Source organism: Numenius arquata, chromosome 3, assembly GCF_964106895.1.
Source record: "Numenius arquata chromosome 3, bNumArq3.hap1.1, whole genome shotgun sequence".
Lineage (NCBI taxonomy): Eukaryota > Metazoa > Chordata > Aves > Charadriiformes > Scolopacidae > Numenius > Numenius arquata.
In genome coordinates, this window is record NC_133578.1 from 25,959,881 (window position 1) to 25,984,759 (window position 24,879).

General features: G+C 38.4%; 1 protein-coding gene across 1 annotated transcript in view; it reads right to left on the reverse strand.

Moving 5' to 3' along the window:
* Window positions 1-24,879, reverse strand: part of PDE11A (phosphodiesterase 11A) — a 134,443-nt gene that overhangs the window by 103,320 nt on the left and 6,244 nt on the right. Inside the window, exon 2 of the mRNA XM_074145784.1 lies at window positions 12,751-12,909. Within this exon, the coding sequence (XP_074001885.1) occupies window positions 12,751-12,909 (159 nt within the window). The remainder of the gene's footprint in view (window positions 1-12,750; window positions 12,910-24,879) is intronic.

A 24,879-nucleotide genomic window follows, 5' to 3' on the forward strand; every position in this document is an offset into this window, starting at 1 on the left:
AACAGATACTCCCAGCAGCAGCAGCTGCTGCCTCTGTCCTCCAGAAAAAGCACAACACAGTATTGATTAAAAATATTAAAATATTGAAACAAAAGTAAACACAAAACAATTCCATTAAAAGAGAAAACCAAGACAGTTCTACCTGCTATAACTCTGCCACTGTAGAAGATGCATGCAGATACACAATGTTCTGGTTATTGTTCCTGATACTCACTTTCAGAGCTTTCATAATCATATTCATATAAAATCACACTGCCTGATTAACTTCACATCAGAATTACAGGAATTATCCCAGAAAAGAAGGTTCTGTTTAAAACAGTACCTCATGGATATTTTTAACAGTTAGATATTTCCAGCTTCGACATTACATTCTACTACAAGCATCTAACATCTAAATTAATGTTTTTATATAAGCAAAAATAGATCTTAGTATCTGGCTTGACATATCTATTCTCATAAAATCCACAAAACTGACAGCAGAAGCAAAACAGAAGGCCATACAAATTAGAATAAATTAAATTAGAATCAAAATTATTCATCTCTAGTTCAGTTTTCATTAAAAGAGAACGACTAAGTACATGATGAAACTCTAATTAAAGTATTTTGTTTTAATGTTCAGGACATACTAGTTTAGTATTACATCAGTGAGGAAGATGATCAGTGAAAGAATTCATTTTATTGATTAACATATATTAAATCCTCCTTATACATAGAACACAGAGGCCTATAAAATAATTTTCTCACCATTCTTTTCCACTATTTCTACTCCAAAAATAGAAACTAATTTTTAGAGAACATGTGAAAAGCTGTAATAGGCTGGGGGGGGGGGGGGGGGGGGAAGAAAAAAAGAAAAGGAAAGGGAAAAAAACATGTCTATTCTTCCAAATGTAAACATCAGTGCAGCAACTTCAAACCTCAAAAGACTGATAGCTGGGCACATGAAATACTCAAAGCTCATTCTTACAGGCTCTTATGGTGGCTTACACCTTTTCACATCTCACTGGAACAGCCTCTGCTTCCTGTGCACAGTGATTTCCCGAAACTCACTTCAGAAAAATAAAATGCTTTCACTTGTATTACGAACTGCTTGGGCTGGCAGCAACTACTGAGTTTATCACTCAGTGGTCAGATTTTGTCAGATGTTCATGAGATCACACAAACACATAGATCATCTCTCCACTTATAAGGAAAATCACAGTCTCTACACTGCATGTTTTTCCAAAACTTCAATTAGATGCAGTATTTTGTTGCTCTAATTTGTTAGTGAGAAGCTTCTTGCCAACCTGCTGGTTTAACACTTCTGCAGGCAGACTTCAGCTTTTATAGGTCTTCCACATCCCTACTGCTTTATCAAATTTTGCCAGCTTCTTGAAGTTCAGAATTATTTGATATTCTTTAAGAGACTGGAGATCAGAGTTTGCCCTTGCAATGGTGGTATTATTGAGGCCACATTTCAGCTGATGTGCACGTCCAGTAGGGTAGCAACAATCTTTGCCATCACTGAGAAATGAAGCTTCTGGGCATACAGGATTAAAAGCTCATGACTTTACATCTTGAGTTGAAGGAGAAGCCCTGAAGCCCTAAACTAGAGCAGATTATAAACCTTTGTGATTCAAGCACAAAAGTGAGTATGTAGTCCACACTAACCACACTAAACATGTTTTCCACTGTGTGCGACAGAAAAGGAAATTCAAGTTGTGTGTATGGAAACATGTCCCAGCAAGCTTCCTTCTTTCAAAGCCTCCTCTCCTTCGTAGCAAGCAGCACTGTGTTCATAGTGTCTCTGCTCTGTAGGGCAAGTCTGCAGGGCTGCTCCAGCCCAGACCACAACATGTGGCTCCACTATCCTGCAAGGCATCCTGCTGACACCTCACCAGGTGGCAGTTAGGACATCCTCAGCTCTCAGATCTCTACAAGTCTGTCACCAGAGGCACTTGCCTCCCCATATTTGGGACCCCACAACACAACCCTACACACCGGGCCCTGTCCATTACAGCTCTGGGGCATTTCCACTCACCTCCCAGTTTAAAACCATGCCACAACACTAGAGAGCTATTACCATGCCAGAGAGGTATTAGCATTGAATTTGCCTTGTAACCATGACACCAGCATCGCAAAATTCTAGTCTGTTTTTATACAGCAAAAGCCATTTTTTTTTTTTAAGCAGAAAAGAAAAAAAACAAGATTTGTTTTTATCCATTCTACCACATGGATAGCAAATTGCCAGCAAATTAATACTAAGGTTAAATTCATGTCAAGTTCAGTCCAAAGACTGTAGCCTTGATAGCTGCCAGTATAAATATACTTTTGTTCCGCTAAAATTGTAAGTGGATAAATATTCTAAGTAAAAGGGTTCCCCACAGACTGAATTGACAATTAAGGTGCTTACTCACAGCTCTCACAAAGTGCTGTTAAATGAAGCGTCCTTCCTGGTGCCCCTGCCTGTATCACTATGCTGTTTACAGGAAATATTTTTCTAAACACGGTTTACTTACCCTCTTAAGAGTTACCTGAAGTGTACTGCATAATTTCCTTGCTGAAATCTCTGACCACCATTCATGATTACAAACAATATGGCTCAATTATCTCTGACAGCTCCAACAACATTCTGGCTGAAAAAAACTCACCATAATAGTGATTGTTTTAACTCTAGTTTAGTGTTTGCCAGCTAAGTGAGAGATGCAAAATCATTATCATTAGTTGGTTAACTACTTTAGCTCTCATAAATCTAGCTACCTCTTCTCTGAACGTTTAAATCTTACTGCACAGTAACTGTTAATCTCTTTTACTAACTTTCACTGGATTTTATGTTGTTGTACATTTTTTTTCACTAAAAACATGACACTTCCTGACATCCACAATGATTCAGGGAGCTCTGGAATCTTTCAGAACAATAACAGTTTTTGCTGAAGTTAACAATTGACAAAGTAGACTAGCTAGGTTAGATGACGAACCAAACTTTTTTTTTAATGTTCCAGTAATGCAGTGTGACATCAAGATGCCAACAAGCAATGAAGATCTGCCCTGGCTTCCTAAACAGCTCTAGGGATACCTGACAGTTTTAGAACACCAAGAAACGTGCAGTTCCTGTGATTTTTTCCAGGCTACAGTGTACAGAAAAATGGTTTGAGTGACTTCTGCTTCTCCAGACAGGGAAAGTACCAACTGTCACAGCAGACTGGAGGCACTGCCCAGGGCTCTGGGAGTGCAGGCATCCCTTCTGCCAAAGGAAACATCTGACTGCAGGGAAGACTTGCTCCAGGTGGGAACTCCACAGCTTTTAAAGGCTGAAGATTTTTAGGGCAAAACAACTGGCATGAAAATGAATATGGAAGGACTTTTCCCTGTGTTCACTACAGGCAAAACAAAGAGGAATAACATGAAATTAACAGAAGTCAGGTGGCATTTCTTCGCACAATGTGCAGGATGCTGTGAAAGCTAGAAGCTTGTCTTGCTTCAAGAAATGCCTGAATAAAATCCTAAGTAGAAAATCCCTAGGGTGGTATTAAATACAAAGATACTATGTCTGGCCCTGAACTGCAAGTCATGGGAAACCGGTGGAACCCATGAGAGAAATACCATCCTGTGGTTGCCTCATTCCACACATTTGCTTTCAGCAGCTGACAGAGAAAGGTCACTGGGTTAGACAGACCTTTCATCTGGGGTAGCCAATCTTTTCTTATGTTCCTGTGAAAGAAGAGGACAAGATTTTTATTGATTTGTGGCCACAGAATTAAACAGCCACTTTCCCAGATATAGGGGAAACACATTCCTGTACACTCCCAGCAGGCATTACAGCTACACTGCTGCTTACATACTCCAACACCTAGGATGCAGACACAGATGTCTCAGGCTGGCGATCACAAAGACAGCATGGAGGAGGACTGAGTTCCTTCTAATGTACAATCAGGAGTTCACCAATTATAGACCAGTTACACTTTTGTAAACCAATCAAGGACAGCAGGGTGGCACAATTTTCATGGAGATGAGAAATATTATATGTAAAGCTGGGACTATTAAACAAACAGCTGAAACTGATTTTTGTGAAATTGCTTTGGCGTTTTCTAACCAGAGCAGTCCAGACTACAGCTGCTGCATGCAAAGAAAGCATTCAACAAGGCTTCAAAAGCTCAGGCTGGGCTCAACAAGAGGGAAAATAGAATACTTAAAATGGAAAGTCTGATAGTACATATGGAACCACCTAATGCCATTTTCATTTTTAGAATTATGTTTCAGAAGAGAGACCACTGTAAAGTGATTTGCCCCAGGGCATACCGTGAGTCAGTGCTAGAATGACAGAATACTGTTTTAATTACAGTTTCCTAGGAACCCTGTAATAACATGTTGAAGGTCAGAGGTTGACTTAATTTTTAGCAAAGTGATTTGCTAAGCAGTTTTCAATATCTCATCATGTAACCTATAGCTACAGACAGGCTCAGCATCACTATTCCAATGGGAAATACTTTTGATGGCAGGAACTGCTGTATGAACATTTCATTCTGCTTCAGGAAAGATAAGCAATTCACAGGAGATGCGAAATGCTATTTTCTAAAAGTATATCAAGCCTTGAAGTTATTATGAAGAACAGCTATGGAGAACAGAACAGACTGACAGAAGTTCAGAAAACACTTCACTAGGGACAAAGTCCTCCCATCCAGCCCACAGGGCACATCTCCAGTAATTGTCAGAAATGAAGGCTTCACCAGCTGCCAACCAGAAAGGTTTCCTTTTACATGCTTCTGCAACAAGGCCCCAGTGCAGGTTTAACTTGAAGCAAACAAGATTCTTCTAATGAGCCATTTGATCAAAATAATTTAGTTGTTTTAAGGGAGTTTTGCCAAGAAAAGGAAGACAACTGAAGGTAAAAATGGTATTCCTCAGGTAATGTAATAACATGGTTTCCTCCAGGAAAACAAAACAAAACAAAAAAACCCAAAAAACCTTTTCTAGTCAATTCCTTATATAGAGAGTACCTAAGAGTAATACTGTAACACAAACACGTATCATAGCCCTCAGACTATTTTGTGGCAGGCTTGCTTTCTGCTGACAGATGAACCAAAGTTCTAATCCTCCTGAGCCCTTGTATTATTGTTGTTTTGGTATTCAAAGCATTTAAGTGAAAATTCTATTAATATAGCATTAATAAAAAAAGGTTAAAGTAACATTAACATCACAGTATCTAGTTACTGAAGCGTCTGAGAATTACCATTGGAACTGCAGAATTCTTGGCTTCTGGGCTTTCTGTTGAAAACTTTACAGTATTCTGCTTCTTGCTGAGGAACATAGTATGGCTGCACACAGGCAAGGCAAAGGGGTCCCACAATCACTGCATTTGGTTGCATTACCTGTCTTCCTGTGAAGTCTGTTCAGGAGTTTGACCAGTGGAGATCTGGACCCCTTTCTCCAGGCCTGCTGCAACTCCCCATGAATACCAATGAAGGGGCAAAACAGAGCACAAGCTCCAGGGCTATTTTTAATGCTTCAGAATTTGCAGGAAGACCCAAAGATCTCTTAGTAAGACTTAGACCCAAGGTACTACTGAATGCTTCATAATTAATGTCTCTAATGGATCCCTTATCCTCATAACTCCTCTGTTTTGTCAAACAGGAACATAATTAATAAAAATCATTGCAAGTATAATTTTTGATAACATGACTGAACTATGCATGAAGAAAAGCAACAATATGTGTTCTCAAATGACCTCTGCGTTCTCAAATTCTCTGCATTATATACAAATACTTAATGCCACCACATCCGAAGAAAAGGGCTCCTATTTCCTAGGAAATCAATTGAGCTCCTTCCACCAACTGCCAAACAGAACTGTAAAAAAAACCCTTAATAACTCAGGCTGTAAAGCACTGCCTATTACCATCAGCCTGCTGAAGCTCAGGGCTCTGTGTGTCTGTACTTTTATTCTGTCTCATGGCTCTTTGTATGGCTCAGTTTCAGGACGGACTACCATTTATAAATCTGACCCCCTTTTTCAAGCTCAGAAGCAACAGAAGCAACTTCAGACTCTAGGCAGTTAACTAAATATCTTCTGGAAAAAAAAAATATTAAACTTAACTTGACGGAGTCTCTGACCTTTGTTGTGTTTGGGGTGAGGGGATGTTGGCATAACAACATCGCCAGCTTTCTGACTTTTCAATGAACGTTCATGAAAGGAATTAAGCAGTCATCTCTTTTATGTCTAGGGATCAAGATCTCTCAGAGAGGTGTGATTAACAGCACAGCCTACCACAAACTGTTCAGCCTGTTGGAGCCTATTTGCATCCAGTGGAAGAACACAGAAACCAAAATTGATCTTAACTGATTTCTTTACAGTGCTCTGACCCAGATGAATTTAAGCTTCATAAAATAGACTTGGGGGTCTGCATTTAAGGAAACGCTCCTATGCATTTCTAAATGGACAGAGGTTTGATGTTTAAAAGCCCATGAAGTCAGCAGAGATCCTTCCATTTAGTTTATTAACTTTGAGTCAAATACTACAAACATTAGCCAAATGACAGTCTAGGTTTACAGACAAGAGCTCTTATTTGTTCAAGCCTCTTTGTATTAATTATTTAAGAAGATACAAGCACAAGAAATAGGGGAAAAGCCAATAGATTCACATTCCTGCTGGCAACTGCAGGAAGAATCCAGATGACTTCCCCACTGTCACCATTGTACAAGACAAGATCAAAACTCCAGTCCCCTCAAAAAAAAAAACCAGCACTGAACTGTTCTATAGAGAAACGCTTCCTGATGCCAAATCTGACAATGTGTTTATTTGTTTTATGATAGCACCTAGAGGCCCCAAAAAGGTATCAAAGATTTGGAATAATATGTACCATAAACACACAGCAACAAAGTAGCCCCTGGCCTAGGAAAATGCACATCTTAGACATGTTTCCATACCTCCGAGACGATGATGTCCAATTCAAATATTAACTGTCAGTTTCAAAACAGAGATATTGATACAGATATGTTTTTGTTAAGTTTCAAGCACATTATAGAGTTCTATAATTAAAATGAAATCTAGACTTTCAGCTTAACTTGAAATCATGACTGCATGTATGCAAGACAAAGTAAGTCTATTCATGTATTTATCACTGCAGTCATTTGGTGCTGTTGTTTGCAAACCAGTGGTGTGAAGCTGCCTTGATAAAGCCAATATTCTAGTGACAAATTGTTTTAAACTCCCCCAGCAAGAGAATTCAGTTACTGTGATTTATTTTAATTTAGATTTGTGTAGCAAGTACTTTTCAAGAACTGTGCCTAATAGACCATTAGAGTTTTCCCAGATAGTTGTAGCGCTTCAGCACCTTCATCCTTCAAATGTCTTTGTTATTTTCAGCCTTCTTTCCGCAAATTTGTCTCTTGCAGTGGGATGCGACATAAGGGCCACATGATACCTTTGAGTATTATGCCAATTTTAAATAATAGCTTTTGGAGTCTCACTGCCATGCAGATTTTCAGAGAACCAAGGTAGATGTGCTAGCAGGAGGTCATCACATACTGCAATATGTGAAACACATGAAAAAATTCTTTATCTAATTTGTTTCTTATATTCCTTCCTAGAGGACCCATCAAAATAATTTTCAGGTGACTTTTTTTGTAAGTTCCACATATTTGCAGAGGTGGGGTCATCATTTTCACAAGTCAGAGATGCTTGCCTGTTCTGGATCACTCGCTTCCTAGTAGTTTTATTTACAGTTGATTACTTCCCTAAGATAAAGAAACCATCCTAACTTTGAAATTGCTTTGAAATTGCTACCTACCAGCATGACTAAGCCCATCGCACAAAAACTCACAGGAAGCAAATTAGCAGGCATAGCAAAATCCCTGCAAATCATTCATCACTATGGTAGACCCAGTATAGAATATATTTAAGCCTTAACTAATACGGACCGAGAAAAGCACATTAAATTGGGCAATTTAGAATCACAGGACTGCTATTAGGAATGTAAGAAATAGAAGTGCTGGTGCATGAGAGAACAATATCTTTAAGCCTCCACAAACCAGACATACACCAACTGAATCCTGGAATCCAGAGACATATATTTCTTAATAAAACTATCCACAGAGCACAGACAAGCAAATCCAGTTTTTCCTTCCCCCCTCCCCAAGAAGGGATCTCTCTGCATTCAAACTACTGCTTTTCAGTAAGTCAAGCAGAATTTAATTCAAGCTGGCTGTCCTGGGTAGCTTTCCCCGCAGTCAGTTCACTTCTATAAGGCTAGGAGGACATCAGAGCCAGAGAGAACCAGGACAACAGTTCAAGTGACCATTGAGCGGCTGCTGTTTGTTGAGCCTCTCTGACGGAGGATTAGATTTGTTTTGGCACCACATCTCAGAAGACTCTAAAGGGCATACAATAATCTAAACTACAGACTGTCAAGCTCTTGTTAGGCTGAGTTTCTCACCAGTCCTGGAACAAGTATGACTCACCAGCCAGCAGCACAAATACTTAAATGAATCTTCAGGACAGCACTGGGAACGCATGCAGGGTACACAGTTCTCTTCAAAGGTTTGGGTTTTTTTAATCTTCCTACTCTGTATCCGTGCAGATGAACTGGTGTCTTCATTTGCAAAATACATGTAATACCACCAGCCTATTTTTCCAAAAGGTTACCAATTACACAACATAATGTAACAGTGATGGCTGCTATACAAAATAATAAAGTATTCTACTATTGTTTGTATTCAACTGGAAATCTCTAAAATCAGTCTGTTCAACTGAGCCACTGATGTCGGGGGAGACAAAACACAATGTGAGACAGAATATTTTCTCTCACACCAGTGACTGTAAAGTCTAGTTCTGCACTTAAACAATGAATTGGCTCAAACACCCCTTACACCAAAAGGAGAAATTTGGCAGTGGGAACCAACCATTACATGTGGAAAAGTCACTTAAACTCATTATTAATGCTGTGTTATTATAATCATGGTCAGATACGTAAAAGAAAAACCTGAAAATGTGCCATGAAAAACAAAACTAGAAAAACTTTGAAGCCTAATACTCCATTTTACATGTTGCAAAATATAAACTTGGTTACAGCTTGGGAGCATTAAAAACTCCTCATATCTTAAATATTTTATTTGCTCTTAACTTCCTGAAAATAACTAAGTGTACATAAAAATGATGCTAGCATCTACTTAATTCTAATTGAAAACATAATTCTTTGTTTCCTATTGACTCAAGACTTGTGCCCCCAAGTGACATTTCATTATACAATATAGTCTTGTAGCTTTTAAAAAAAACAACACAAAGCCCAACAGATTATTTAAATTGCTTCACACAACACTAGGAGAGGATGTACACTTGCAAACAAGAGTCAGACTGAAATGATACTGTCATTTCTTTGAGAGGGCCTGTTTGAGGGGAGGAAAAGGAGTAATTTACATTTTCATTTCCTAACCGTTCTGAAGTTGCTAATTGTCAGAAATTGTAACATCGACATAAAGCTGAATGTAAGTCTTTTGCCAGCTACTCATCAGGCTTTTCTGCACAAACCACCTCAATACCCCAGGTAGATCTTTTCTTATTTGAGAAGGATTTCCCAATTTTTGCTTGCCCCCTTTCCTCACAACCACTTTTGCTGATATTACGACAAGAAATGGTATGCTAGTCTTGCAAGATGTTCTCTTGGAAGTGTGCACTTTCTTGCTTCCCAGAGGTATATCATGCTTTCTAGGTTATCAGTGGGTGAAGAAACTTAAAAGCACAGATTTGGAAATAACAGTACACAGACTGATAGGCCTCGTTAAATCTAAGATCCATTAGAAGGCATGATAAAGGTTATGTACTCATTAATTTTTTCATAAACTCTACATGTGATAACCCACTTAATATACTCTTGAAGAGTTCTAACATACAGGCTTATAATTATAACTGATATCAATGACTAGTAAAAATAATGTAAAGATAGCAAATTATGGTCAACTTGCTGATTTTCGGTAACATTTACCAGTCACTAAATGGAAGCAAATACCACAGCCTCAATATTGGCAATTATTTACATTAATATGTTTATGCAACACACAACTCGCATGTACACAGTTATTTTGTTAGTTGAATGTATGATAATCAAATCTAGTATCCATGATAAAGGCTGCATTTTAAACAGAATTCACTTTACACAGACACAGAGAGTACTAATAAAAAGAAACGCAGAAAAAAGTCTATTTAGGGAAGGTCTCATTTTGTTTTATTTGCATTTGGCTACCCATTGTAGCATACACTGCTAGATTTGTATTGTATGCTAATAAATCAATACTCAACAGCCAAGATTTTCAAGAATCAAAAGTATGTCAGAAGCAAACTAATGGTTGCACAAGTTCAGATAATTTATAAAGAAGCAATTTAAGAAGTACTGGGTAACTTCAGATGTCTGAAAAAGCAGCACCTGAAAACTGAGAGTTATTTTTAAAGTAATTTAATTCAAAGTAAATCACTATGAAGAATCAGTTACACAGGCACCTTGCAGAAACAGAAATTTAAAGCTAATTATTTTTACGGAAAAAAGTTTTTATAAGCTTCTCACAGAAAAGTCTTTAATGTGGTGCTAGAATAGGTGATACTGCCAAAGATAGGACTGATTTTCTTCTTTGTTACTCAACACGTGTTTAAAAGAAAGCACCTACCAAGAGATGATTCCAGATATACATACACACTGCAATGAGTATTGTTCTTATAATTAATTTTTCAGTTTTATAAAATTACTAATAGTGTTGGTGTGAAGAGTAACCACAGTTAGTTGTCATTCATAATATTTCTTTAAAAGCTCACTCTACCATATCACGTATAACTAGGCAGCTGAGCCATCTCTATTGTTAGTCTGTCAAACCATAAGCTTTATTACTGTTAGCCTAATCTACCCTCCACTCCTTTTATTTTTTCAATAAAAATTAAAGAAAATTATAATCCAAACAAGTCTAGTGTTTCAACTTGGACCCAAATGGCTAGGTCTTAATGAGAATCTGAAGCTTGAAGCTTAATAAGTTAACAAGCAACTCAAGCGCACATCAGATCAGAATATCATGTTGGAACAGATTTAGGAAAAGCACCAAAAGTGAAGTGGTACACAGCAAGCAAGCTGGCTCTTCACGTGTAAGTAGGTGTTGCTAAGAATAACTGCTGGAAGACCTCCAAAGACCTCCAAACTGCTGCAGAGTTGCACTATGCTAAATAATCTAATAAAAATATGAAGAAATATTTGATCATAACTTTCTATTGGAAGACATCTGGCAACTAATACAAGGTGTAAAAATAATCAGTACTTCTTTTTACTCCCTCTCAACCTTAATAATGCACCCACTTAATATTTCCACTTCGCAAAGATTTTTCCCACCTGGACTGCAAAAGATTCCTTCACATACTGAAATTGCAAAAAGGCAATCAATTTTTAATTACTTCCACTGTACAACAAACCAGAGCATGATGCTATTAACAGACATTATTAACATAAAGATTTATATTCTTATTCTCACCAGTTGCTTCAAACTATGAAATGGTTATGCACAATGCTCTAAATGTATTGTTCCAAGTATATAACAAGTAAAAATAATAAAGTAATAAAAACTTCAAAAAGTACTCAAAAATACAATTACTATGGTTTCTATGGAAGATGAGTTTGATTTATTCAATACTTCACAGCCTTTATAAGCCACTGTTAGTTTAGCATTTATAAAAATGCATTTCATCCATGTCAAGCTATCTTGATTTTAAATATCACCTCCATATATTTAGATGAACCAATGAGACAGGATTTTCCCCTTCCAGCAGGCATTACTTAAGATCTCGTTGTCACAGCACAGACACGTCAACGTGTATGTAATACACCAATAATGGCTCTGCATCAAATATTAACTGCTTCTGAATCAACATAAAGAGCTTTTGGGGGCAAAGTCTGCCTCTAACAACAGTTCCACAAAAATGAGATTCAATACTATTTTAATAAACAGAAGTATATTTTCCTATTATGTGCCCGAAGGAGACTCCGTTTCTCTCTCCTGGGCAGAGAGGTGCTGTTCTGTTCCTCCCCAGCTTGCTGCCCTCTACCATTCTTTTCCCCAGTCATCTTTTGGTCTTATGCACATTTTGTCTCCACACTCAGCGGTGTGCATCTGCCTTCAACAGCACCATTTCCTATTTTCTTCACTTTCTTTAATTCAAGTTCCCTCCTTGTGGCTCCCTCTATTCTCCTGCCTTTGGAGTTCACTTTACTCTACAAATTTCACTTCATGTACGCATCTAGTGCCCTTCCTGCCCTCTTTGCCCTTTCATGCGCATTGCAAGCCTGCTATATTTTAGAACAGCATAAAGTTGTATATGCATTATCTCCTCTAAAATAAAGTTTCTTTTGCATATGTTACATGCATTTATATCACTGAGAATGTGGTGGTTTCTAAAGTTAGCAAGACTAGGACTGTCTCTGTGATAGTTTTCCCCCATGAACTTATTCTTACAGATAAGTTTTCAAAAATAAAAGTACTCCTATCAAGATCTACTATATGAAAAAAGTCTGTGTAAGATTTAGAGACCATTAAGTTGAAGTTTCAGCCACAAGATCTCCCACATTTACAGAACAGATACATGCTTTATGTTAAGAACAACAAAAATGTACATTTTATGTTAAGCTCTTCTAAAAAAACATCATTAACACAAGAGCGGTACCATTTACTTATTTGGAATTCAGTATCTTTAGAAGAGTCTAGTGAGTTACAAAAGGAACTTTTAAAAAAATACAAAAGTAAAGGTAATCTTACTTTTTCATCATCATCAGAAAAAGGGGCACCTCCGGGAGTCTTATTTATTGCTTGGGCAACACCAATAATCTCTCCATCACTGTTTCTTATAGGCATGCACAAGAGTGATTTTGTCTTGTATCCAGTCAGTTTGTCAATCTCATCATTAAAGCGTCGATCCTTCAAAAGAAAATAAAGAAGCATTAATATGCATATCATACATCTAAGCTTTCTTCAGGCAAAGTACTTTATTGTCTCAATGTCTGATATAGTATTTTCAGTAGTGTTATGTTGTTGCTTCTCTGTTATTACCCAATTCTTTATTAGCTGTTTTTTCCTCAGTTAAGACACTAAGAAAAATAGTTTCTCTGAGGATCAGTACAAGGTTTACCATTACATGATTGTATTCACTGAAGTCCCACATTTATACCTCAATTAGAAGAATAACCTACCTAAAGGATTGATATCATTGTTAAACACTACATAGTCTCCATGAAATCTTTCATTGTTTCATAGTTTATCTCATAATACTAACATCCAACTAGATCATTGTGCAGCCGACTGAAAATGTGTGGGCAGTCTGAAATTCCTAAATGTAGTACACATCAGAGTATTTTTTCATTAGTCTGTAGTGCTCTAAGGCGCAAATTAAACTACACAACTCATTAGTGTTAACAGAGCAACTGAATCTCCACAATAAAAGTTTACCCTTAAGCTTTACATTGCAAGTAGCAATCATTTATTCAAGAATTTTGCAAGTATAATTTCTTGTGGTTTTGTTTATTTTCAAATTTTGCTGGCTAAGAAATGTATCTAATATGATCGTCATCAAGATTTTTTTATTGTTACATAGAATTTTTTACATATCACTATCATTTACTTTTGAATCCACTTGCATTTAGTTTTTTTGAACGTTAATATATAATTATGAAGATTTTTATTTATTTCAATTAATGCATACATAAGATTTCTAAATCATGAATAAGTATGCAGTGTAATCCTATTGATCATAAAGCATGCACTGCTTAAAACATACAGAACACATGCTATGAGCATAAGACGCCTTTTAGAATAAAATGACAGAAATAAGTCTCTTACAATAAAAGTGTTTGTAACATATCATGGTGAAGAGTAAAGATACTAATAACAAGATGCTCTTTGAAGTAACAGCAGCAACTATTTTCTTTGTTTGCTGTTTTAAAATTTTTCTAAGGCAGTGAATGTGCCTAAGGTAACATGTTTATTGACAGATGTACATAAGAAATAAATGCTTGCATCACATTTGACTTTTCAACACAAATGCTTGTATCACTTTTCAACACAAACCCCAAATATTTTAATAAAACTAGAATTGATACTTCTTATCATTCCTGTTCTATGTGGGTTCACAGTGCTGCACATAGAGTATATTTCTATGCCCAAAGCTATTCAGATACTAAAGTCTTTGTAGTAGTACTGCTAATCCCAATGCATCAAAAAATTTACTTAAATTGCATTTAGACAGTTCTTACTTTGAATCTGAAGTAAGTTCAGGTTTAGCGGCAAATGACGTAACATTTTACACGAAAGCACTAGAAGTAGCATCTCATGTTTTAAGTGAAAAACCAGGTGCTTTAATACTTGTAGGAATTTCAGAACGTAATACATTGTAAAAGATGATAAACTACCATCTTCAAAAACATAATTAGTTGTGCAAAAATACACATAGGGTGGCAATATTACATCTTGAGATCAAATTAAATTTGATCATTTAAAAAACGATGCCATCATTTTATAGATTACTGCTACTGAATGACACCCAGCAAAGGCTGATATCTAGTGTTAGTAGATCCTATATATGCATTTTTGCTAGGCCATGCTGCTACTTCACATCTGTATTCTGTAGATGCTGATGATTTCTCTGTCAAGTAGATGAAGACTCTTTTTGGCCCCACTTCTGTCTGTTCCACTTCAAATTTAGTTTATCAAATAAGACTTATATGGGCTAGTATTCCAATAGGGTACAAATTTAAGGCCAGGTTGGATGGGGCTTTGAGCAACCTGCTCTAGTGGAGGTGTCCCTGCCCATGGCAGGGGGGTTGGAACTCGATTATCTTTAAGGTCCCTTCCAACTCTAACCATTCTATGATTCTATGAAATGCTTTTTCCAAGAAATACAATAAAACCTCAACTTATTCTGGAAAACTAAGTACAGGAATGTCCCCCTTTTGAGAAAAAAAAAAAAAAGCTCCCCCACATGCCAACATAATTCTCAGCATATAGCTTCGCTAGAGACATGACTCAAGGAGTATATTGTTTGGATTTGCAGTTTGTTTAACCTTCTCCTGCAGGATACACACAGCTAGTTACCTCTGGAGAAAGATTACTTTATATATGAAGAGAAATGTTTAAAATATGTATTAAATATTTTTTATACAACTTCCTATGCTTGCCAGAATAGCAAAAGGAGCTTGTAGTACTTTTTGATCATTAAACAGTCTGAAGTTTTTCTTAAATACGTTAACATTGTAGTAAGCAAACAGCTGAGAGCAAAATTCAAGTCTTAACAGAAAATTACTTTCAATATAAATTGACAAAAACTAAAGGGAACTGAACTAAACGCGGGTCATTTGTTCACGTGGCAGTGTGCAGAAATCCATTCTCTGGAACTGTACAACTCAAACTGCAGATCACAGAAGTGACTCAAAGGAGGCTGTGAAGTTCAGAAGTAGTGCTAACAGCAACTTTGTTCAACTTGGTAGAGAATAGTCTTCGATAGCTCTTCTATCAGCCAGGGAGGGAATTACTGCTATTTACTGGCAGCAGCTCCATTCCTCCGGGGTGAAGCTACCATTTATGCTGCAGACAATAGTTACAGCCAGTTCTGGCTCCCCTAACATGAGGGAACTGAGCTGTTCTACAAAAATAAGCACAAGTTTTGTTTTCAAAAATTTAGACAATATTGACTGTGAAATAATCATTAAATTTGTATCAGGTGATGAAAACAATCCATACAGTCCCTAATCTAAGATAAGATTTGATTGTGATGAGGAAGATCTAATTCATTACATCTCTACTGATGGCAAAAACTGACAGATATTTTTTCCTAGCAATTTTATTTCTATTTTTATTTCCTTGTTGTGAATTGCAGATGCTACAGAAATAGACTGCTTTAGTCACCTAAAAAGAAACATGATTTAGAAATGCTCCACACTCACTCATCATAAAGATGAACATATACATTTGGCTATTTTATTACTGGTTGCAAGTTTACATCCTTTCAACCACAAGGAATTAATATCAACTGTGGTATTCATATACAGTTTATAGTTCTCTTCTGCCACAGAATTTCAAGTTCCTGGGTAAGTTCCTGGGGTTTTGTTCGGTTTTTTATTATACTATTTTCTTTTGCTCTGTTTTAATTCTGTAACTTCATTAGCAGTTGTTCTTCTTCCTTAGACCTATTTCTGCCTCTGGAGTATATTAAACAGTCTTTGCCTCCATAAAGACCGTATTACCAATATGCAGTCCTTGATAAGATTCCCTTGAATTATTTGTGCCTAACAACTTCCTTAGAACCAGAACGCCCATGATGAATGTTTTTTAATAATGGCGTCAAGGTTCCAGACCTGTCTGATCTTGTGATCTTTCCACATGCTTCTCAACACTTTACAACAACTTCAATAGAAGCTCAACCATTCTGCACCGTAGAGAATCCTGCCTAGCAAGGGATGGTTCTTCTACAGCAGAAGAAAGTGAAATACAGTGCAATTATCACACAGTACACTTCACCAATGAAAAAATTAAACATTATTTCTTCAACTACTTCTTGGTAGTGTATGAACTACTATTTAGAATTAGCAATTGTTACTGAAATTTTGATAATATGCTTTGTGTTACTGAAGAGAGAGTCCCTGCTCCACTAATTTTTTTCAAAGCAAAACAGAGTACATGGGGAAACACTGAAGTGACAACATGCCGTGAATACTAATATTGTTGTTGATTTACATCTTGTGGGCCTTATAAAAGAAGTAAAGCTTCAAGGGGGAGTTTAACTGAAAAAGGATAGCTGTTGAACAGATCAAAAGTGATTTGCAATCCGTTTGTTTGCACCCAATTAAGAGAGATACATTGTTGTAAGTCAAAACAGAGGTCTGGAATAAAAATAGAAAGATGTATTCACATCTATCTGAAGGTTTCTTTTGTTTAGGTAAAAAGGTTCACTGTAGTGGGTATTTAAATACAATCATAATTTACAATCCGATGGCATATGCAGTCATTGCCTTTTCAACAGGCCTCAACATTTAATACACGAAGGGCTGTTTGACCTGTGGTGGACAGTGGCACACAGGACAGGGGCTTTGTGAACCTGTCTGAATTGGATATACACAGTACAGCTGCCAGCGTGAGGAACAGACTTAATGGTGAGCTATGAATCCTGTGCTCCTTAATGGAGCTATGGAGAACCATAGACACAGGAAGGATTAGCAATCTGGAAAGTGTTTTTTAAAGCACAACTCATTCCTGCTACATTGCTTCTCTGTTCAAGTGGATTTGGGAAGTTTTCTGTTCACATCTCTTGCTGGGACTTCTACATTAGGAGAAAGGAAGCACAGGGATCTTGGAGCAATCAGACGGTCTTAGTCCCAGAAGCATGACATATCAACAGAGATGCAACAACATGTTTTGGTCTTTCTGCCATCTGATACCAGATTATCCACTTATGTTAGAGAACTGGACTACCTTTTGCAGAAGGGCATTACATCTCTGGAGCAGAGACTAAAGGTCCAGTAAGCACAATATAGGGAAGTTAATGTGTTTAACTGGAAAAAGGAGACACTTTTAAGGAAAACCTCAACAAGAACTCATTAACAACTGAAAATCATAAAGATGTGAGGTGAAACTCTATCCCTAACCTTTTGTGGAAGCACAGGCAAGAATTTTATTTTCATGACATCTGGGAAAGTAATGAGGAAAAGATACATAAAATACTATTTCTGGCAACATTAACGTTGTTGAATCATGCAACATGCACCTACGAAAAGTGAATGACCTGCATTATGTCCCAAACCTCTTTAATCCCCACACCCGCCTTCTTCCATCACTTACTGTCATAATAGGATGTACATGGCAGGATCTAGCTGAGAGGTTTTACTGGGTTTAACAGCATCAATAAAAACCTCAATGCTCAAGTGCGAACTGTGATGGCTGAGAAGCTTGTACAAAATTTATGTGTACCTCTCCTCACAGGGTAGTAACCTTGAGCAAGGAGGCCTGTTTAGCAGCAGATAACAAAGATGCTAAATCAGAGAAGCCCGCTGTCAGACTGCAAACACTTTGAGGTACAAACTTTATTATCCCACATGTTAGAACAGTGTCCTCATCTGCACCAGGCTCTTGGGTAGTCAGGAGTATCAATGTCGATGGTACCAATGCAGCACTCACTTTTAAGTTTCTTCTACAATCAAGACTTACACTCAGAAATTAGGGACCGAACAGGTACAACATACACTTTTGAGAGAGAGTTCACTATAATTGTAATTGTACTGGCAACATTTTCATGCAAGAACACTCAAGAATTACAAGTAAAGTCTTCCATTGACTGTTTAAAACATTATTAAAACCAAACATAGTTGATTTTGCCACTTTGGTTCTGCATAATTAGGTTTCTAGATGCCAGAGACATTCAAAATGTGAAGACTGGGGTACTTTTAACTAGAATTTCAGAACTGCCAGAAAGGAACAGTTATTCTGTAGGATAAACCTTATCCTTGTCTCAAGTTATTTATTGATTGTAAATTCTTCTTTAGGGAAATATTACCCTGTAAAAATGTGATATTCAATCAAGTAAACACGCAGAAGAAAGCAGGCTTGATTCATCAGTCTAAGTGGTGGTATTTCAGCTGCCTGTGCAGTGACACTGCAGTCCCAGTACTTTTTGGACATAAAGATTGTCAATAAACGAGAACAGACAAACATCTTCGTGCTTTTATTCTATACAATACCAGCTTAAGGTACAGACAGTTTTTTTCCGAGGGTTCCAGACCATATAATGTTATCAATTTCCATTAAAAAAATGAAATTTTCTAGTTTCTGCAACCAAGGTTAACATTAAAAGTGTGATCTGAAAGTAAACAGGAACATAAGGGTCAGAAATGCTAGAGCCTGGAACAGCAATTCTAAGTAGCCTAAGTTCTTATCAGTGAGCTGATATATTCAAATTCACTTTTCTAGACCTCCTACCTTCAGCATACCAGCTGAAAACTCAAAATATTGACCATGCTCACAAGCTCTGATCCCATAAGATACCAATTATCTTGATGTACCTGAGGCTTTAAGCAATTTGAATCGGGAATTAACTAAATAATGCAGATCTCCTACACATCAAGTCCTGCAGACCGACCTCTGTATTCATAAAATTACTCTCTAAATGTGACTATGGGAGCTATGAGATATTGAGCAAGGACTGGAAAAAGTCAAATCAGCTGTATTATAGAAGCAGCAAATGAGAAAAACCCATTAGGGCCCAATCCTCTTTTCTTTGATATCAATAGCAATTGACTATGGATCTGAAGTCACTAAATAATCATTGATCATGATTAAACCCAAACAGCTACACTTACAGGAGGCCTAGAAAAAAAAAATCCATGCTGATGAGAAAGAAGAGGTAAAACCTCATTAAAAAGTCACTATTTCTATCATTGACTAAAGAATCTACATATTTCCAACTAAAAATTTTAAGTAGTATTGCTCTTTGAACTTGGAAAGAAAATATGTACTTTGATAGGTATACAAAAGGACAATTTATGTGAGTATTATCAGCATGATTTATAAGAAAAAAAGCGTAATCCTAAACCACATTAGCCAAGTCAAATAATGTAATGGAGTATGAAACCTGCCTGAATACATTTCCAGGAATTAAGTCCTCATGACAAAGACACCACTTTGCTTCCCCAAAGTCTAAGGAGAAAGTGTTTAATCTAGTGAAATGGACTAAGTGACTCGGCCAAAGCTGACAGCTACAAGGAAAAACCATTTCTGATTTTTTCATGATTTGAAAATACTGCTTTTTAATCACACAGAACAGAAGACAACAAGAGGTGCTCAATAAACAGGCCTGGCCTACTGTATTTTACAGTTCACTGCATAGTTGGTTTCCCTTCCCCCTTCCCCCCCCACTTTGGAAGGACTCAAGAAAATAAAACTAGGAAACTTGCAGGAAAATTTATTTTATTATACTGTATTTAAATTACTGATTGACTTTGCTAAGTTGTATCAAAAATAGGTAAGAAGTGGTATGTTTGACAGCATTGTTAACCTGAGTATTGTTGTACTACCTAACTACATGAGACAAAAATCTGACTTCATGTACTTCTCATTGACTTTATAGGAAGCCATGCTGCAGGAGCCTCTACATTTACAGAGGTAAAGAAATTTACTTTGGGAGAGACCTATTAAATTTCTTAATTGTGCTTCCTATGAGTGTACCATACATAAACTTTTACAGAAAACAAAAAGAGCAATCCAAAAGGCAGCGAGTTATCTAGATTCAAAGCATAACATTAAAGAAGCTAAATACAAATAAGAAATTAAGACATCCAGTCTGTTCTAGATACTCTTCTCTAAAAATCACATATGGTATAAATTACGTTGTTATAAACAAGAAACAGAAACCAAGTAACAAACCACTACAGTAGATATTGGGAAAACCTTGTAGATAAGAAACACACAAAAAAACCCAAGTAATAAAGCAATCCCTGAAGAGACTTCCATGTAAGGATTGCTGCAGCTATTCCTGTCATCTCCCCCAAAATCTCTAAAGCCCCAGAGACAAAGGCAGGAGAACAAACTAGTACCATTCACCAGCATCTCAAACCTAATTCTCCCAAGTAAATAAGCACACAGTCCAGTTATATTGTGACTATTTATATAGTGAGAGCAATATTTCTTATAAGATAAAATGAATAAAACAGGTAAGAATGTGCAAAACAGCTCAGCCAATTCTATTCCTTCACTCCCAAAACAATTCTTTAAAAAGAGTAGGGAACACTAACCCTCAAATATTCTTAATTTCCAGATTTAAAACTAAGTAAGTCCATATATAGTTTGAACTAAAAAAAAATGGTTACTTTGAAAAAAACAAAAAGTGTGTTCATTTGCAGTGACGCATACTGAGGGTTTGAGTTTTGTTTTTAAATGTCAATAGTTTGGGGCTTTTTGATTGGCAGGATTGTGTTATGTCATTTATGTCCTTTTCTGACCACAGTTTGATTTATTAGTTAGACAAGAGACATAAGTAACAATGCATGTTGTCTACTTATGACTGGCATAAAATTAATGGGGAAAAATAGTATAGGTAATCTTCCTTTTACAGGAGTAAATAACTTTAGGAGTACCAGGAGGTTTGCAGACATGACTGCCAAGCTAATAAACATGATTACATTTCATGCTTCACAGTCTGAGCTGATCAACAGCAGGGATCAGAAAAATTTCCTCTGTAGGACAACATTACCCAAATCCATCATATAAGGTTTATATTTTCTCCCTTCGCAACAAGCTGCTGTTAGACCACCAATAGCACAACAGTAAAACAAGCTGTGGTCTTATGCACGGCAGCTTTGGTGCACTTCTGCTCTGCCTGCATCATTATTTAAGAAAAAAAAATGTTTACACAGAACAATACTTTTCCTCTAATTTAAATACCCACTGTTTGCTCCATCACAGTGCCTCTCTGTACCCTTCTGTACTGGGCCTGATTGACACTCCACTGGGCCCTACCACAACCATGTCCGTGTTCCCTTCTCATTCCAGCCTCACTTGGAGCCATGTCCTAGTGCTTGTCTCCTAAATATAAATGATTGTTTATATAAAATATACACACACACAGAGTGACTTTAAAAAGCTGATACTCCTCTAAGCAAAAAGACCAACAAGACTTCCTGTGTGTGTTTCAACAGAAGTCTGTGTGTGGGTACAAGCTGCAGGTACTGTGTTCTGTTCTTGAGTGCTGTGTTCAGTTCTGGGCCCCTCACTACAGGAAGGACATTGAAGTGCTGGAGCATGTCCAGAGGAGAGCCACCAAGCTCGTGAGGGGTCTAGAGAACAAGCCATATGAGGAGAGGCTGAGGAAACTGGGCACGTTTAGTTTGGAAAAGAGGAGGCTGAGGGGAGACCTCATTGCCCTCTACAGCTACCTGAAAGGAGGTTGTAGAGAGGTGGGTGTTGGCCTCTTCTCCCAAGGGAATAATGACCGGACCAGAGGAAGTGGTCTGAAGTTGCAGCAGGGGAGGTTTAGATTAGATATTAGGAAGAATTACTTTACTGAGAGAGTGGTCAGGCACTGGAACAGCCTGCCCAGGGAGGTGGTGGAGTCGCCATCCCTGGAGGTATTTAAGAAACATGTAGACATGGCACTTCAGGACATGCTCTAGTTTGTTGGTTTGTGTCTGTTTGTGGGTGGGGTGTGGTTGCGGGTGTTTGTTTTCATTTGGTTTTGGTGTTGATGTTCTGGCATTTTTTGGGTGTGGTTTGGGTTTTTTTTTTTTTTGGTTTTTTGTTTTTTGTTTTTTTTGTTGTTGTTGGTTGGACTCCATCTCAAAGGTCCCATCCAACCAAAAATATTCTGTGATTCTGTGATTACTCAGGTGAGCAACACACGGCTTCAAGTGTTACAAAAGCAATATAGTAAGATTCTTGAATAATAAATTGAAAATAACTTACTGTGACAAAGCAGTAGTGTTATTAACTAAGCCACTCTCATTTTTAAACAGGCACTGTAGAGACATTAAGCCCTGACTGCACACAGTTGCTGTTACCCTGTTAACACGCAAAACTCTGCTGAGCCATTAGCTCGACTTGTTTATATTTCACAGTTTGTCAATAGGGTTGTTTTAGAAAAGGAAAATAAATTAACTTGTGTAGTGATGTATGTATGCTTATTAACTTTGTTATTCTACAGAAAAACTACACAATAACATACAATTGTAAGCAACCAAAATGAACAAACCGTTAGTTCTGAAAAACTGAAGACCAAATCAAACAGCAAGACCCATTACCAAGCAAAACTACAGCCTTACTCAGTCTTGTGCTTTTAACAGGACTTCAGCTACAATTTGAAGGGTCTAAACCTGCAATTCTTTCTCACAGTCACTGACCTGCTCTAAACAAATACATGTATTTCCTTCTCACAAGGAAGTTACAGGCCACAGGCATCAGTTTCACACCTGTTCCACAAAGTCTTGAAACTGTCCGAGGGGAAACAAACTGAAAAAGTCTGTCTTCTTCAGACAAACAGACTGGCTAAGCAATAAACTGATTAAAGTCTGTCAGCTTAACAAAAGCTAGTCTTGCAGGGGAGCAAGAAAACCACCCCCGCTCTCCACAAGGCTTTCCCCACTCAAGCTCTGCACAACCGACAGACCAAGGGCCTGCTGGAGGAGGGAGGGCTGGGGAGCCAGGCCCCCCAGCTGCTCCTCTCGGGAAGCCAACGGCACCAGGGTACCGAATATCCACTCTGTAAGGCAACTAAGAAAGTGAGCCAGCTAGACTTTATTATTATTTAAAAAAAACCACCAAAATTACTAACCTGTTATCACCCTGAAGCCCTCCATGCTCGTGTTTGTCTGAGAACTTACAGCCAGCCTAAGCACCCCCTCACACCAACACTGAACCAAGGCAGCAGAATATCCTTCAGTGCTGGTTTAGAGTGTGCAAGCCCCACAAAATGGCTGATAATTACCCAACAGCCCCAGTGGGAATTAGAGAAAACTCATTACACATGGGTACGGGCAGACTCCCTCCCCCAGCCCTTTGCTACCCCACTGCTCCCAGTTCAGGGACTTGCAGCAAGCAAGCAAGCTCCACCTGGGCACCCTGTGCCCCGCCACCACTAGCCCACCTGCTGTTCATCTCAAACCCATGAGGTAGCCACTGCCAGCACACCTGGGGCAGCAAGCAGGTGCTATGCATCCACAGAGTAATGGCTGAGCAACCCTGGAGGACAGGCCACTGCCTGCCTGCCTGGTTGGTGAGGTAACCTCGTGCGCCCCATGCAAGCATGGAGAGAAAGGTGTGTTGCCTCATGACACTCAAGGGGTGTCACCAGTGGAGTGCGCTGTGTTGTGCAGCCCTGTCTGTCCTGGTGATAATCATGCAATAGAATCATTTTGGTTGCAAGAAACCTTTAAGATCATCAAGTCTGACTGTTAACCTAACACTGCCAAGTTACCACTAAACCATGTTCCTCAGCACCATGTCCACACGTCTTTTAAATACCTCCAGGGATGGTGACTCAACCACTTCCCTGGGAAGCCTGTTCCAATCCTCAATAACCCTTTCAGTGAAGAATTATTTTTTCCTAATATCCAATCTAAACCTCCCCTGGCACAACTTGAGGCCATTTCCTCTTGTCCTATCGCCTGTGACTTGGGAGAAGAGACCAACCCCCACCTCTCTACAACCTCCTTTCAGGCGGTTGTAGAGAGCAATAAGGTCTCCTCTCAGCCTCCTTTTCTCTAGGCTGAGCAACACCATCTCCCTCAGCCACTCCTCATAAGACTTGTGCTCCAGACCCCTCACCAGCTTTGTTGCCCTTCTCTGGACCCGCTCCAGCACCTCAATGCCCTTCTTGTAGTGATGGGCCCAAAACTGGACACAGTATTCAAGGCAGGGCCTCCATCAGTACCAAGTACAGGGGGACAATCACTTTCCTAGTCCTGCTCACCACACTGTTCCTGATACAGGCCAGGATGCTGTTGGCTGCCTTGGCCACCTGGGCACACGGCTGGCTCATGTTCAGCTGACAGCTGACCAACACCCCCAGGTCCTTTTCTGCCAGGCAGCTCTCCAGCCACTCTTCCCCGAGCCTGTAGTGCTGCATGGTGGTGTTGTGAGCCAAGTGCAGGACCCAGCACTTGGTCTTGTTGAACCTCATCCCATTGGCCTCAGCCAATCAATCCAGCCTGTCCAGATTCCTCTGTTGAGCCATCCTACCCTCAAGGATATCAACACTCCCACCTAACTTGGTGTCATCTGCAAACTTGCTGAGGGTGCCCTTGATCCCCTTGCCCAGATCACTGATAAAGAGCCCCACGTCACCACTTGTGACTGGCCACCAACTGGATCCACCTGAGCAGCAGCATGGAGACAAAAAACCGTATCTGAGCCCTCAGG